Genomic DNA, 16,775 nt, shown 5'->3' with positions numbered 1-16,775 from the left:
CATGAGCCGCAGAGTGTAAAACCGTGGTACTGCCAGCCGCCGTCTGACTTTCGTTGCTCCTAAAGTAGTGTTATTATGTTAAGGCCAACGGCGTTACCACGGTTTTGCACTCAGCAGCTCACGTTACCGCAGTCTTGGAAAGGGAGGAGTGAGCGGAGGGGTACTCAGTTGGTTGCAATCTGCAACCACACCGCTAGATATCGCTAAATTCTACACACTGTTCCTTTAAGTCTTGGCTGGCTGCTCTGAGTTTTATTTGATTATTTAATTAAACACAATTTCATCCAGTAACTATATTTATTTCAAAAAACAACATCTGCATTGTGAATACCTTTAATGCCACATCATGCCCCATTTTGAGTGCAGCAACAGGCAGACTTATCTGAATATGTAATATTTAAAGCATGCAATAAATCACATGTGTCCTAGCTATTAATTCACTAACTCACATAAATTCCTTTACAAGTGTGTCCAGTAGTGGCCGACATGCCTACTGTCTTATTGTGCTGCTGTCATGTGACTGACCTTAATAAATGTGTCACTCGTTAGGACCTCTAATCTGCCACTCGCCATCTTCTTGTTCTTATTCCTTTTATTCTCTGATCCCACTGCAGATAAAACACACAAGACAGAAAGCAAAGAATAATCTGGTATACTGAGAGAAATACATTAGTCAAGCGGTTCATTGATGGAGGAGGAGGGAAAATGGTCAAATAGATATACAAGGAGGGGAAATAATCAGATTACAAACACAAAGTCTGTTTTATCTCAATACAATTTGTATATCTTAGCCAGGTTACCTGTGATCGGCCAACAGCACTCCTAAGTGAATGTCGTTTACGTGAGGTCACTGACTACAGATAGTTTATTTATTTAACAATGTGATCGAAGCACACACAAGAGAGAAAAAACTGAAAAAAACACAGAAATGGGAGGTTTAGGTTAAGGTCAAGGGTCAAATGGGATAAATAACAGAGATTCTTTTTCCCTCCTCTGACAGGATGGTAATAAACTGGGGATTTTTACGTTTCAAGGTCAAAATGTACTTGTCTTACATAAATCACATGAAGACTTCTTGAAATGTCACACCTGAATGGCTATCTCTATATTGATGTTACAGCGGTGTGAGGATGTAATATGGCCATCGGTGTTTTGAGCTACAAGCTGATGTCAGCATGCTAATATGCTCACAATGACAATGCTTACATGCTGATATTCAGCAAGTATACGCTGCGTCCCAATACCCATACTACCTTACTATTTAGTATGCCAGAAAAAGATTTAGTATGTCCCACTGCATCTGGACACATTTTGTGGAGTGCAAGCCAGCATGCTTTTCTGGCTATTCTGCTAACATTTGATCAGTTGCACTGAACAAAAAGTCCAGCTGAGGCTGATGGGAATGTCATTAGTTTTGTAGGTATTTGCTCATAAATCAAAGTATTGGACAAATGTTGACCTGATGATGGCAATAGATGAAAAGTCAAAGGATCGCCGACACAATTCATTTTAAGGGGGACATGAATGTCTGACAATCCATCCAAAAGTTAAGACATTTTATTGAAAAGCACAATTGGTGGCTGAATGTCTGTACAAACTTTCATAACAATCCATTAAACAGTTGTTGAGATATTTCAGTCTGGATCAAAGTGGTGAACTTTGATCCAGATGGACAGACATCCCCAGTGTCAGCATGACCTACTGCTAGCGTGGCTAAAAAATAACCAAGGCCGGAGCGAGCAAACAGTTATGTTACGATACTGACGCAAAGCAAAGGAAATCTAAGCAAACACATAAAACTTGTGAGTGGGTTAGAAAGAGGTCTTTTACTGCAGTGTACTCTTCTCATGCCTCACATGACGAAACCTCTATAAACTTCAGCTGATTCATAACCAGGTCCAGAACACATCACAAAAAAGCACTTCATTGGCTCCCACTTCGTCTTCGAGTGGATTTAAAAATTTTAATGATCACTTTTAAGACTCGTAAAAGGTTAGCTCCAGAATATATAGCTGACCTCCTACGATACTGAATGTAACTTGTAACCTATATAAAACACATACTGTATATAAGAAGTGGACGTAGTCACCATATTGTCACCCATTGGTTTGTGAACTGCAGTTTTGAAGCCTCGAGTTCAGCATTTTGGCCTTCGCCATCTTGGTCTTTTGCAACCAGAAGTGACACGAGAGGGTGGAGCTACAACCGAACGCTGAGTAAGACATTTTTAAGCAAGTAAAAAAGTTTTTAATTAACTTTCATGAACTGAAATCACACTGTGAAAGTCCAGACCGGACAACGCTGTGGTAGCGATCTGTCAATCACAAGGTAGCCACGCCCTAAAGCCTCCCCTGCTTTATAGTCTATTTGACTCTAATAATTTACTAAATGAACATCATGCTGTATTGAAGAAGACTTGAAACTAGCGATTGACACCATAAACTGGAAAATCAGATGAGAGGATAAAACAGATTCCACTAAGAGGACAAATAACCTGCAAAAAAGAGATCTGGTGTAAAGACCTGTTGAAGGCAAGAGATTCAAAAAGATGAATGAAAGATGTTGGTATAAATGGAAGTGTATAGATTGTACAAAAACATATATGTCTGCCTCTGGATTCTTTATCATGTTTTACAGCAGTAAAGATAACAAGTAGCCATCAGAAGCATGACATCACTTTGACCCAGTGACCCTGCGAACACATTTTACTAACGTCTCCTGGTTTCTGCCTCCACACGGGGTTTAATCAGTAACCATGTGTTCGTGTACAGTATACCAACTCAGAGAACTAACTTCAGTCTTTGTAAGGCACCAATCAAATGAGATACCTCTCCACAATGTGACCTTATAGTTTCATTCAGGGTACTGCACAGCATTTGACCGGCAGTCTGTGTTTAATTATAGGAGGAAGTTACAGGGAGTAACAGAGGAGACACAGAGTTGAAGGACGGCAGAACGGGGCAAAGGCATGAGATAAATCAAGCAGGGAGAGCGATAAGATAAAAACAGGTGGAGGAACAAGCCATGTGGAACCTGGGAGGCCAACAATCTCCCGCCTCACAGAGGCCAAACAGAGTTTTCTTGTGATTCTAGTTTTAAAGCTACTAGCTTGTCGAGAAGAAGGAAAAATAACGCTCCAAACTTACACTAAATTTTGGCGCGGAAAAAAAGGGATGGCCATTTTCAAAGGGGTCCTTTGACCTCTGACCTCAAGATATGTGAATGAAAATGGGTTCTCTGGGTACCCACGAGTCTCCCCTTTACTGACATGCCCACTTTATGATAATCACATGCAGTTTGGGGGCAAGTCATAGTCAAGTCAGCACACTGACACACTGACAGCTGTTGTTGCCTGTTGGGCTGCAGTTTGCCACGTTATGATTTGAGCATATTCTTTATGCTAAATGCAGAACCTGTGAGGGTTTCTGGACAATATTTGTCATTGTTTTGTGTTGTTAATTTATTTCCACTAATAAATATATACATAAATTTGCATAAAGCAAGTATATTTGTCCTCTCCCATGTTGATAAGAGTATTAAATACTTGACAAATCTCCCTTTAAGGTACATTTTGAACAGATACAAAATGTGCGATTAATTTGCAATCGTGATTGGGATCCCTAATTTTAACATAAAAATACACTTTTTGGTTTGTGACTTCCCACTAAAAAGCAGTGTCTAGTTTTGGCTCCTTGTCACATTTCAGAGGCCACAGTTCCACCAAAGAGACATTTCCCCTCCAAATTTCTCAGATGGTTTCAATTAAACAACAGTTTGGGACCCAAAGAGGTAAAACTCTCCAATATTTCACTAAAAAAAGTATTATGGAGGAATAAATTCAAATATATGCAGCAGAACTTAGTTGTACTTTTTTTTTTTTTTTGAAAAAACTTTAAGTAAATTTAAATTATGGATCTATTGGATCTATTAGTATTAATATTTCAGAATCAGAAATACTTTTGCTGCTCTTGTATAAAAGCATAAAGAAATGTAAGAAAATAGAAATAAAAAAGTATGCAACATGTAAATTATGTGCATAATGCTACGATATACAACACAATATATGTAGAGAAAGACAAAGAAATTAGAAATATAAGAAATATGTACAAAGAAGTGCATCAAACACATACACTATACAACCACAGTGTAAATAAGTAAAAACAAAATGCTGAGAAGTGAGATATATTAAGAGTGTTAAATATAAATGCAAGAATTGTATAAATAAGAATAGTTCTTAAAATGTGCAGTATAAATGCGGTATTAATGACAGTGAGTATTTCACAGTTGAATTATTGTACATTTATTTCATTTATTAATTCCACCTCTTCTTGCTAATACTGTTATAAGAAGAAAATTTCAGCTCAACAGCTCCATCTCACAGCTCTTGATGAACTTACAAAGGATGGTGTGTTGTGTCACTCAGAAACAGTACCCTTATTGGACTGACGGGGTTGCTAAACTTCACCAGCAGGCTGGTTTGGGTGAAACCTGCAGAGATTATGTAATTAGTGTCTGAATGGCCTGGGGAAGTTGATGACATTTATGGAAACTCCACATGTTAACTCATGTCTGTAAATCTTCAGCACATGTTGTAGAACTTGTTGCCATAATATATTTATATCACTCTTCTCACCTCCTTTGTTTATCTCTCCTTCATCTTGCCTTTCTCTACCTCCATCCATACCATCCCTCCCTTTTCCCACACTGTCTGTTGTCTCACAGCTTCTCTAACACCAGAGTAACATATAACAGAAAAAGGTCAAAAGGTCAGAAAATGCTTATGGGATTTTAAATGATTGCATGAAAATGTATTAATATTTTAGAAGACTGATTCTTCTTTTCTCTCTTTCATCACATTTCGTCTTTTATATCAGTAATGCTTTATTTTATGGTTCAATAAATATTAAATTTCCAATAGGTTTCCGGGAAATAACTATGTTTCTAACAGTTCATTTCCCTTTCTGACAGTTTGTTTTGCCACAATTGGGACCAAATCTTCTTTTTCCCAGGACTGGAAATTATTAGGAAATGATCATGAACCCCTCTAATAAAGCATTACCTTTATACTTTACCAAATAGTTGTGTAACATGTGGGTCACTGCGTGAGTTTTGGCAGGGGTTTGATATGGAAAATATTTCTAAAGTGAGAAAAGAAGAATAGAACAACCACTGAGGCAGGAGAAAAATGTCAACCAATGACAGTTCAACTAAAAGGAAAATGAAAACAAACTATGCAAGACATGATTCAACTGAGAGAAAGACTAAATTCCCCTAAAATTCTGATCAAATGGGGTAAAATATGTTATCAGAAACACTAGATATTCTACCCTGCTGTTTACGCCCAACACTCCCACCGTGCGTGAGGTCGAAGTGTAATTGCTAACTAACTAAGGAAGGCTTTGACTTGATCCAGTGTCAGTGAGCTGTTAAAGCAGATGGTCCAAAGGGAGATTGGATACTCAAGCTGCTTGTCTCACCACAAAGCCTTACATTACTGCCTTATCCTTGCAGGTGGCCTAAATAATCAGAATCACTATCACTGTATGCCCAAGGTGCAATACATGAGAAGGAATGTGTCACAGTGGGTGTGAAAACACCTTAAATGGAGTTTAAAGGCTGTGCAAAATAAAGAATTACTGGTGTAAGGCTAAAGTAAATCCCAGGATTATGTTGTAAATAAAGTAGATTTAAATTGAAACTTGGAAATGGTGAGCAGGCTATGTTGTTATATTTCTAGATGATAGTTTGTTTACAGATCTAAATGTTTGTTGCTGATAGAAACAGGGCCGGATCCAGCCCTTTTGGCGCCCTCGGCGAAATTTGGATTTGGATCCCTCCACCGCCACCGCCGCTCTAGAGCTATAGGTTTGTATTTATTTATTTACTTACATTTTTTTAGAGGGCGACCATCGATCCCAAGAAGGTGGCGCCGTAGGCGACCGCCTATATGGCCTACGCCTTATGGTACATGTCCACAGCCTCCGTCCTTTCCACGCTTCCCATTCATTGTCTATGTAAGCAGCCGTGCAATGCATTTTGGTAGCGTAGCGTGAGATTCGAGAGACGGGGCGTCACGTCGGCCGCTCCACATTTGCAGAAAGTTGAGGTCTAGGCTAGTTTATTGTGATCACGGGCGTCCGATGCGACTCGCCGCCTCTGGAAACTCCCGAGAAACTTTTAAACTAAGCGTTGACGATTCAAAATGAAGACAGATTCAGCACCTGCGTGGCTTATTTCTCACATAAAATGTTTTCAGAAACACATTTCGGGGATCTACTTTCGTGATATAAGAGAAGAAAGTTTCCAAACGAGCCGCCATGCTCGTTCCGGTTTGAAAGCTGGGAGCAGCAGCCCACGAGCGAAAGTGTTCGTCCAATCGGGTGCCGAGTGTGTCTAGTGGCGGCCCATTAAGCGTCCAATGTGGCCCCTGTGGACACCTACCATTAAGTCGGCCCTGGACAGAAATAGGGTAACCAGGTGTCCCACTTTACGAGGGAACGCACAGCATTTTTATCCCTTGGCTCTAGTTTTCAAAAGTCAAACCACTGCAGGACAGACGCTTTCTTAGAATCTGGCTTTTATCCAACGGCTGTGAAGAAAGCAGGGAAGTCTGTCATCACGGGGCTTTGTTTGCTGTCAAACTGACCACACAAGGGTCAAGTGCAGGTTGACATTTCACCGTCTTTGTTACATTACGCCCAACGGAGAAAATTGCAAGTCACGAAAAAGTCACAAGTTATGCAGGTTTAGGCGGAATGTGATGGAAACTACCACAAAGAAAAAGGAAACGCAGATACAACAAAGACTGGGAAACTATTTATAAGTCAGTGGAAGGTGATTCTCAGAGTTTTTTGTGAAATTTGCCAGTTATTTTTCAATTTCACACAGGGGGGAATACGACATGAAGCAACACAGTTCATGTTCAATGTTTGGCTCAAAGAGACGTGCCGCCCTATGGATGCATTCAGGCAAAGCATAGAGATGTTACAAGATAAGGGGCAGAATAGAAATGTTTATTTAAGTTAGATAGACGTTATATCAACATAGTAGACTACCTCTCAACCTTGGTAACGTGTCCCACATCTGGTCACCTTAGATAGAAATGAGTATGTACAAAATAAAAAAATATATATTTAGGTAACTATTGTTGAAGACATATATTAAATAAATTAAATAGATGTGTTTCATCAGTTGCGTTTTGCCTCAGCCATTCCAGTGATTTCCTATAATTCACATGTTTCTCTCCACACTGTGATCATCAATCATTAACAGGGAGGTGACAACAATAATCGGTGGGAAAACCATCCTGATTTTCCCCTCTACCAATCCAGCTCTCTGTCTTTATTGGGAAATCCCACAGCCTGACTGACTGCCGGTGAAAATTCCGCAGGAAAACTCCCTGCTATTCCCTCCCACAAAACGCTCGAGCCCGTGCATCACATGCACGAGCGCGCAAACACAACACGTGGGAAGTCCCTAGATGGACAGCAGCAGCACCGGTACAGTAGTTGCGACACCAAACAGTCTGGGGGTTCCCAAAACTCCCCATGGAGAGAGCAACCTATGTGTGCACCGATGCTAACATATAATAATAATAATTTATAATAATAAATATTATAAAAATAAGTTTATTCTGCAATATGTACTAAGTGCTATAGGCCTATACATCTGTATTTTTATTATATTATAAATTATTAGAAAAAATAGGTTTATTCTGCAATATGTACTAAGTGCTATAGGCCTATAAATCTGTATTTTATTATATTATAAATTATTATAAAAAATAGGTTTATTCTGCAATATGTACTAAATGCTATAGGCATATAAATCAGTAATTCATATTATAATTAATAATTATATTAATACTACTACTACTACTACCACTACTACTACTACTACTACTACTACTAATAATAATAATAATAATAATAACCATAATAATATCATAATACCATATCCTGTCATACTTTTATTACTTCATCCTTAAATATAAAATCCACATCAATGTGGTACAATACCTGCACATATTAAAACTCCCCATTGGAGGAGCTGGTGCAAAACGTGAGAAAAACCAAGCACCAAAATCCAAAATGTAAATCATAATAAAACATAATAACATTTTTTTTTAAAATATGTCCTGCCACTTTCATTCACTCCTTTGCAGTTTGGTGCATGCTCTTTAAACATTTCATGCGCTCTCTTGGTGAATTAGTATCACATATATGAATGATAACGCGCGCAAAAGCTGAGCAGCCTGATTCAACACAGCTGCTGATGCTGCTGCTCCTGCTTCCGCGTTATTATGTCATCATCACCAGCTCAGATCAACATGACTGCAACTGCATGCTCCTCTACTATGATCCAAGCCTTTGCTGCTACCGCCCCTGCTGGCAGACTAAAATTATTACACCATTTCTTGTAAATGCCTGACTTCTCAAGTGAGTTTCAGTTTACACTAAAGGGCTGGTCCCATGCACATGTTTATCACGCCGGGCGTGGGTTACCTTTGGTATCTGCAGGATGAATGAACCGTGTACGTGTGCAGGTGATAGTTTAGATGCATGATGTTATTTTAATAAAAAACACATTGCACATTTATATTACAGATTCTATCACTACAAGCCTTATACTAAAAAATGTAATTATTATTATTATTAATATCACTGTATAACTATGTACTGTAGGCCTGTATGACACATTAACATATAATAATAATTTATAATATTAAATATTATAAAAATGATTCTGCAATATGTACTAAATGCTATAAGCCTATAAATCTGTTTTATTATTATTTTTATTATATTATAAATTATTATAAAAATAGGTTTATTCTGCAACATGTACTAAGTGCTATAGGCATATCAATTAGTATTTATATTATAATCAATAATAATAATAATAATATCATAAAATCATATCCTGTCATCCTTAAATATAAAATCCACATATTAAAAGGTGTGCAATAAGCAGGTGCATAGTGTGCAGAAGTGTCCCGTGTTAAATATAAAACCAGTCTTTTAAGGTGTTGGAGGGTCAGCCCTGTCTACGTGCAATCAACCGTAATCAAGCCCTTGTTGTTATAAACTTCCTTCTTGCATTCAACAACGTGATTTCTCGGAAATGCTTCTACTGCTCTGAGGGGCTCACAGTGCGCATGCGTTAGTGCACTGCAAAAAAACATCCACTCTAACATAACTTAATTTTATCCTGTAGTGTCTTCAAATCACATTTTTGTTGTTATACTTGTGGGATGATGTGCAGATATTCAGATATGAGATGTGTTGTTTACAGTGGAAGTTTGGTTGAAAGATGTTTTATTTTGCAGATTTAAAGAATAAATAGTTTGGTGTCAACTGCACTTGATGTGCTTTTTCTACCTCTTATTTACAATGTGCATGCTTCATGTGAAGAATAAATATCACATGCATGGAGTTACAATGGTTTTAAACGTGTTAAATAATAATTCCACAAGAATAAGAATAAGAACTTGTTGAAAAACAGAGCTCTTAGTCGACTTGATTTTACTTTTTTTTTCAGGATGGACATTTTTTTACAGTGTGCACGGTTCCTCGCTCAGTTGGGGAAAACCCTGACATGCCCGCGCTCACATATAAATATGAGGCTGTTAGAGCTCAGTACTCACTTCTGATCAAGACAGGTCTACTTCAAGTGGATAACTCAAAGACGAAGAGAAGCTTCTCTGGATCAAAACTCAAACCAATCGGACTATCCTTCTTGTGCATTTTTCCTCTCACGGATCATAGAAACAAGCAAGAGTCTGTAAGTGACTTGATATTCATTTATCACTTCTACTTGCATGCTCAAATTTTAAACATTTTTATTCTGCTTTTTTTTTTTTTTTTACAAGAATGTAATTAGTAGCCTCCAAACGACTCATTTAGAAATGTTTTTCATTTTTTTTAAGATTGTAAAGTTCGCGTTTAGCCCTTATTTGTGCACACTATGCGCACAGAAGGACTCTTATTTATAGACAGGAGGTGATTCAACAGAGATGGAGGGATTTTTTTCTCAACCTATAGCTACGGTGTGCATGCAGCAGTGCAGGAGGAGGAGGAGGAGTGTGCTCTTTACGCGCGCAGGGGATCTTTCGGCGCACGTCTCCAAATGTCTCCAGCTTGGATAAAATCGAGCTGCACGACATTTATTTCAAACTTTTGACTCTGACCAGATGTTAAAGCCTTATATTGGCGAGAATAAGCGAGCCAAACTCAGCCTTAGCAGCCCTGAAATTAAGGGTCTTATTGGAAAAAGTCAAATTATCACAATATATACGATTATTTTAATAATTAATTCCTTAAAAAAAAAAAAAAAAATGCATTTAAAATCATGCAACATCACTTGTTAATATTTTATTTTTTTTTAACAAAAAAGCATAACTGGATTTAACATTTTGGCTAACTAAAAAAAACAAAAAACATTACAACTTATTAAGAGTTCGCACGTCTCCAAATGTCTCCAGCTTGGATAGAATCGAGTTGCATGACCGTTTTTCAAACTTTTGAACTCCAAAATGAGTCCTAGAGCATTTGAACACTTTCTAGAATGTAAAAGCCTCAAAAAATCAATCAGGAAATGTTTTTTAGTCTATGCATACCTCCATAAGTTGCTCTCCCACCCACGCGTAAAACGCCCCCATGTTCTCCTGCATGTCCTGGCCGTGAACTCCCCTCACTCCTGCAGGCAGCACTAAATCTAACAGCCGAGACAGATAGGGAGGGAGTTGATTTCCTCTTACTGCTGTATATATCACACACATTGCATTCCTCATTTAATCTAAATAACCCTTTTTTCCTGTTGCATTTTACAGGCAAACATGCCAGTGTCAAGGATGAGGATGAGGCCATGGCTGGAGCAGCAGATCGAGTCACAGTCTGTCTCCGGTCTGACTTGGTTGGACAAGGTGAGAAGATGTTTATTTCCTCCTGAAACTAATAGGATTGGTTCAAGTTAATGGCATGTGTAGTCAAGTATATTGAAATGAGCACAGAAACAAGACATTTTGAAATGTATTTTGTTGTAGAGTTGGAGGTCCTCCACCATTGTTGAACAGGGAAGTGAACTGCAAGGCTGCACGTGTCTTTTTTGCCACACAATATTTGCATGCTATTTTTAGAGTAGCAGTAGCAGTAGAAGCTCACGTTGGGATGGATTTTGGTGCTGTAAATAACTTAAAGTGCTATTAAACAGGAAAACATTTGGCAACTATGGCAGCCTTTTAAACCAAACACTCCCTGACACTCCAAACAGGTGAAAATAGACACCGAGAGTTAGTTGTAAACCAAGTTTGGTGTCTTTCTCATAAATATTACAGAGTATTCTACTAATACTACTTTATCTTTAAGTGGGAAATGGGCCAAACATGCCAAAGAGAAATTTAAAATATCCTCCTAACATGTTCAAACTAAAACAATTACCAAAAGCTTGTTTGGTGTGTGTGTGTGCTATGCAAATAACATATTTTTACATAATTTAAGGCCATGACAACAGTTATCAGTAGCCTACGAGTTAGATGCTCAGTTTGAGTGGCAGCCTCGTGCAATATTTGAACATTTATGCTCATATTTTATGTTAAACCCTCGTTCCAACTAAATATTTCCTTTTTTTTTATCTTCCAGGATAAGACAATGTTCTCCATCCCCTGGAAGCATGCCGCTCGACACGGCTGGGAGCTGGACAAAGACGCATGTCTGTTCAAGCAGTGGGCCATCCACACAGGTAAGCAAGTGTGACCGCACACGCCAAACTCTGCAGATAAATAACACAGAGCATTCTTTATTTATTTTTTTTGGATGGAAATGAAACTAAACAAAATGCATCCTGCAGGGAAATACGTGGAAGGTCAGGCCTGTGACCCAAAGACATGGAAAGCCAACTTCCGCTGTGCCATGAACTCGCTGCCCGACATCGAGGAGGTGAAAGATAGGAGCGTCAACAAAGGACACAAAGCTGTGCGTGTCTTCAGGATGCTGCCTGCCAGCCCAAAATGTAGAGGTGAGAAAACTGACAGGAAGCGAGCAAAGGCGTTCATTAACGTTGGTGTGCAGCGTCTGCTGGCTGCTGATCTTTTTTTTTTTTCTTTTTCTGTTTGACTCATGAATCAGTTTGTTCTACAATCACACAATGAGCTGTTTAAGTAATGTCTTTTCTTTCATCTTCACAGACAAACGAAGCAAATCAAAGGAAACAAAGCTGAGGAAGAAGGTAAATACTGCGGTTATGTTATGACCATTCTACTTCTTCTATAATGTTATTTTAATGGCAGTAGCTCGACATAAAGCTGCAGATGTCTAATTTCCTAAATCTTACCGACTGTGACTCTATCTCTTCAGGGCCCGATGATCAAGGTGGAGGAAGACGAAGACTGCAGCGACACTCACTCTCCCATGCCTGAGTCAACGCAGGAAGACACCTCGTCCACTCAGGAGAACACAGTCGACAGCACAGTGCACACCGAGCAGCAAGGTGAGGAAACAAAACATGGATAGTTGAAGAAAAATAAACTTGATAACACTGCAATTCCCTGTGCCATTCAGTCAAAACGGGCAAACAAGTAACAAAAACTGTTCTTAATGTGTTTAGTTACAGACTTCACATACGTGGCTCCATCTGAGGTTCCTGACTGGTCTTTGTCAATTGAAATCGGCCCGAGTAGCTTTCCAAGCAACTTCTGCCAGAGATTTGAAGTTTCACCTGAGCACAGCGACGGTAAGACAACAACACCACACGTGCTGATACATTTTTAACCTCAATAACAAACAGATAGATAGATATCACAGTGCCATACTCACGCCCCCTCCCTTTCTCTCCCTCTCTATTTGCTGCGACCTTCCAGATTTCGACTACACCGACGACATTATCCAGGTAAGCGTGGCCTCCGACTCTTATCAGCATGCATTTTTCATTGACAGGAATACCCATGTTTGTCTCATTCTGCCTGTTTGGCTTGTGTATTAATACCCCAAAACAATAAGATAAGACTTTTTGAAGTTGTTCAAAAATATTATAGCGATATTCAGTCCAGTGTTGCTCTTTCAGATTTGCCAGCAACTGGAGAGAGACTCAAACTGGAGTTTAGACGGCAAGGGGTTCCTGAGCAATGAAGCATGCACCAGTCCAGGGAGCCAGTGGAGTGAATCTTCCTCAGGTAAATGTTACTAATAGAGTAGATGGACAACTGGCTCTAAATTCATGTGCAACAGAATGCCACTGGTTAAGCACATTATAGCACTATGCATTACAAAATATTACACCTTAAAGTTTGATAAAGTCAAGTTGGGCTGTGCATTGGCAAGAATCTGGCGATGCGATATGTATCACGATACAGAGGTTACGATTCATTGCGATATATTATGAGTTTTTAAATCTAATTTTTAGGAAAACTGTTATAGTATAAAAAAACACACCACCATGTGCAATCAGGACAGTGGAATCTGCATCTGCATTTATCACAGTCCCTGTAACATCTGACATCACAGCAATATTTTGAGAGGTACAATACAGTATCACAAAATATAATATCGCAATATTTTCACTATTTTCTTACACTACTCCAGCGATATAGCATCGCACACACAAGAGAGATAGATTAACAAAAGAAGGGTGGAAATTCATGCAGCAGAGTTTGAGATATCCTGACTTTTAGTCCCTTTTAAGGGTCAAAAACACTGGATCCTACATTTCCCATAATGCAACTTAATAGCATCTTTCGACCCTCTCTGCCTGGATAAAAGTCAGCGTTTTTCAAAGTCCATGGGCCAAGTTCACAACAGAATGTCACTTCCAGAAATGTCTAGCGTTTAATAATACAGTAATGTTTTTCGTCACCGCCCTGACCTTGCATTTCCTGTGTTTGTTTTACAGTCGACGAGCTAGAGGAACTGCCACAGTACACGACTTTGGGCACAGACTTCTCAAACCCCACAGACGACTTGTGGAACAGCTTTTGTCAACAGATGCCAATGCTTTGAGATCTTCAGGACAGGAAAGGGCAGGATGGTGCTTTGATACTTTGGACTTTTGAAAAGCTCATCCTGCCCGCCATACTCCCACCTACCCATCATCATCATCATCATCATCCTTCCAGGCGGTGATGGGCGGTGTCAACACTTTAAGCTACAACGCCACCCCTCCCCCCCAACGTGTGCCGCGTGTTTGACGCTCGGTAGCAGTTCATAGAGCTTTCCTGTGTGAAGTTATGAAGAGAAGTTAGGAAGTGCCCTGTTGTGCTACTCATAAGCTGTTCATTGTCTATGTCATTGGCTGGTTCAAGGCATTTTGATGCTCAGTTTATTTGTGACGATGTTGTAATAGCACAGGAATTGTTTTTGTTCAGGCAGGACAGGATCATACTCAACATATGCGCTCAACATTTGACAGGTAGTTAATGTACAGTACAGTAATTCACATAATAGCAGTTTTTCCGTTATGTGCACAAGCCCATTTTAGTTGAGTTTCTAGTAACTTCTGGTGAAAGCTCTACTTCAAAAATTGTTTGCTTAAAGCAGTTGTTTAAAACTATGTGTGTATATAGTTGTTCTTGTTTGTGTGTGTTTTTTATAAAATAAAAAAAATCTAAATGTGAATGAATATGACTCTTTATTATGAAGGGCTTTAAGTGTATATGTGTGCAGAGATGGATGCCTTTAGGTGCCGACTCTGACCAGATGTTAAAGCCTCATATTGGCGAGAATAAGTGAGCCAAACTCAGCCGTAGCAGCCCTGTATTTAAGGCTCTCATTGGAAAAAGTCAAATTATCTTGGTCCAAATCATCATAATATACCGTACATGATTATTTTAATAATTAATTCCTTAATAAAAGCTCCAAAATGCATTTAAAATCATGCAACATCTCTTGTTAATATTCTATTTTTAACAAAAAAGCATAACTGGATTTAACATTTTGGCGGACTAAAAATAACCAAAAAACATTACTACTCTACTATTAAGAGGTTATGACATCATAACAGAGAAGAGAGATGAGTTGTTCCGCACAATAAATAGTTATTTATTAATGTGATATTTCGTTATTAAGTAATAAGTAGTTGTATAAATTATGTTTCCTTCCCTATCTGTATCTATAATCCCCACAGATTTTGAGGAAATAAAGTTGTTGTGCAACACATTTAAGGCATGCATGTTGACATTACTCACAATCATGAATGATAATAAATTAATAAAAGCAAAGCATGTGAGGAATCAAGCCCAGACTTGGGAGAGATGCCTACATATTTGTTTCCTTCGTAATAAACTGCTGGCAGAACACACCGAGATTCTTTTTTCATTCATCACATGAATCTTTTCAGGTTTGTCCAGGTGTTTGCTGATGACTCTTAAGCTGCATAAGTAGACGTGTTAATCCACTTGAAAGATGAAAATGTGATAACAAAAAGGAGATGATAGCTGCATACAAAGAAACAATTTTAAAGCCGGGATTAATTGTTGTGTGTGAAGCGTTTCAAGGGATAAACACTAATTTCACACGATCCAATGGGAGACAGTCCAGGTGAATAAAGATAGTTTCTGAAGCTGTTGTACGTTATGTGTTTGAGTGTGACAGGCTACATTATCTCTGTTATTATTTCACTTATTTCTTCTGCTGTACTCAGCTCTCTAAGAGCTTTCTCTCTTTCGAATTGTAAAAGCGATTACCCTCATAACTTTCTACAACAATCACGAAAAAAATAACTTAATGTCGTCAATAAAAGCTTGATTATAGGAATTAAACATTGTAGTTTACTAGTCAAGTAGTTTATGAACACCGTGGTGTCTGTAATTGAAACTGCTGCCTTGTTGAAAACATAAACTGTTCTTTTGTACTTGCATTGCATTCTGGTCTATTGAGGTTATTGCCAGTGGACAAACAGGCGTCGCCTCCTCATTTACAACACATTTATTTAATCAGTGTGGGTATTGACTGTAGGATGAGGTAAGGATGAACTACAACAGTGACAAAGACAGTTTATAATGGTTCTATTATGTTGTTTCTGTGGTGGAAACATCTAAATATGACACAGCATTGTGTATTTTCATGACAAAAATACACATCCAATAAGCATATTTACGTAAACACTGCACTTAAGCACAAATGTTAGTATGTATTTCCATTTTATGCTACTTTATACTTTTACTCCACTACATTTCAGAGGCTATGCTGTACAAAAGATTAGAAAGAGAATAGAGATTATACCGTATATATAGCCAGGAATGTAGAAATCAGTAAACAATAAATGGATTTAAGTTCCTTACAATAAAAAAAAAAACGGCTTTGCAAATGTTTTATGAGGAAGGAAATGCATTCAATGCATTTGTTAGACCTCAAGCATAAACACAAAGCATTTTTTGGTGAGTAAACATAACTTTTGTTTCATTACAAGAAAACTTCACAAAAATTGAGAATAAAATTATACTTTTGTGAATTTTATTTTTCCGACATTAACATCTTTTCAAAGTCTAAAATTCTGGTGAACAAATACTAAAGCAAAGACTAGTCAAATTTAAACATACTGAGTCTGAAAATACTGGAAGCAGCCTATAAAATACCCATCACGTGTACGTTTTTAAATATAGAAAGTAAACTCCCCCCAGGTTACTTTAAAACCCCAAATTCTCAGAAATATTGAGGACACGACCGCAATGCATCCGTAATTGTAGCTACCGTCATGATGATACTCACAGGGGCATTTTTTCTGCATTGAGTACTTTTACTTTTAAGTACATTTAGCTAACAATAGGCTACTATGTACTTATACTA

General features: G+C 38.3%; 1 protein-coding gene across 2 annotated transcripts; it reads left to right on the top strand.

Annotated features, from left to right (window-relative positions):
* Window positions 1–9,590: 9,590 nt before the first annotated feature.
* Window positions 9,591–14,606, top strand: irf1b (interferon regulatory factor 1b). 2 transcript variants are annotated; one of them, XM_037748019.1, is made up of 10 exons: window positions 9,591–9,783; window positions 10,832–10,924; window positions 11,640–11,739; window positions 11,848–12,015; window positions 12,185–12,225; window positions 12,354–12,486; window positions 12,610–12,729; window positions 12,857–12,885; window positions 13,060–13,168; window positions 13,885–14,606. In XM_037748019.1, the coding sequence occupies exons 1-10, from the start codon at window positions 9,598–9,600 to the stop codon at window positions 13,989–13,991; spliced, it is 1,086 nt and encodes a 361-aa protein (XP_037603947.1). In that variant the 5' UTR covers window positions 9,591–9,597; the 3' UTR covers window positions 13,992–14,606. The 2 variants fall into 2 exon arrangements, with proteins under 2 accessions (XP_037603947.1, XP_037603948.1); XM_037748020.1 differs by lacking the exon at window positions 13,060–13,168.
* Window positions 14,607–16,775: the final 2,169 nt, after the last annotated feature.

Source organism: Sebastes umbrosus, chromosome 17 (assembly GCF_015220745.1).
Source record: "Sebastes umbrosus isolate fSebUmb1 chromosome 17, fSebUmb1.pri, whole genome shotgun sequence".
Taxonomy (NCBI): Eukaryota; Metazoa; Chordata; class Actinopteri; order Perciformes; family Sebastidae; genus Sebastes; species Sebastes umbrosus.
The sequence above is the reverse complement of the archived record's forward strand: the minus strand, read 5'-3'. Positions and strand labels throughout refer to the sequence as shown.

What these genes read in the sequence shown, in the direction of transcription:
- irf1b (XM_037748019.1), top strand. Translation starts at nt 9,598, where the DNA reads ATGCCCGCGCTCACATATAAATATGAGGCTGTTAGAGCTCAGTACTCA. An exon ending in TGCCAGCCCAAAATGTAGAG is followed by an intron (nt 12,016 to 12,184) that starts GTGAGAAAACTG and finishes TCATCTTCACAG; the next exon opens with ACAAACGAAGCAAATCAAAG. An exon ending in TTCACCTGAGCACAGCGACG is followed by an intron (nt 12,730 to 12,856) that starts GTAAGACAACAA and finishes GCGACCTTCCAG; the next exon opens with ATTTCGACTACACCGACGAC.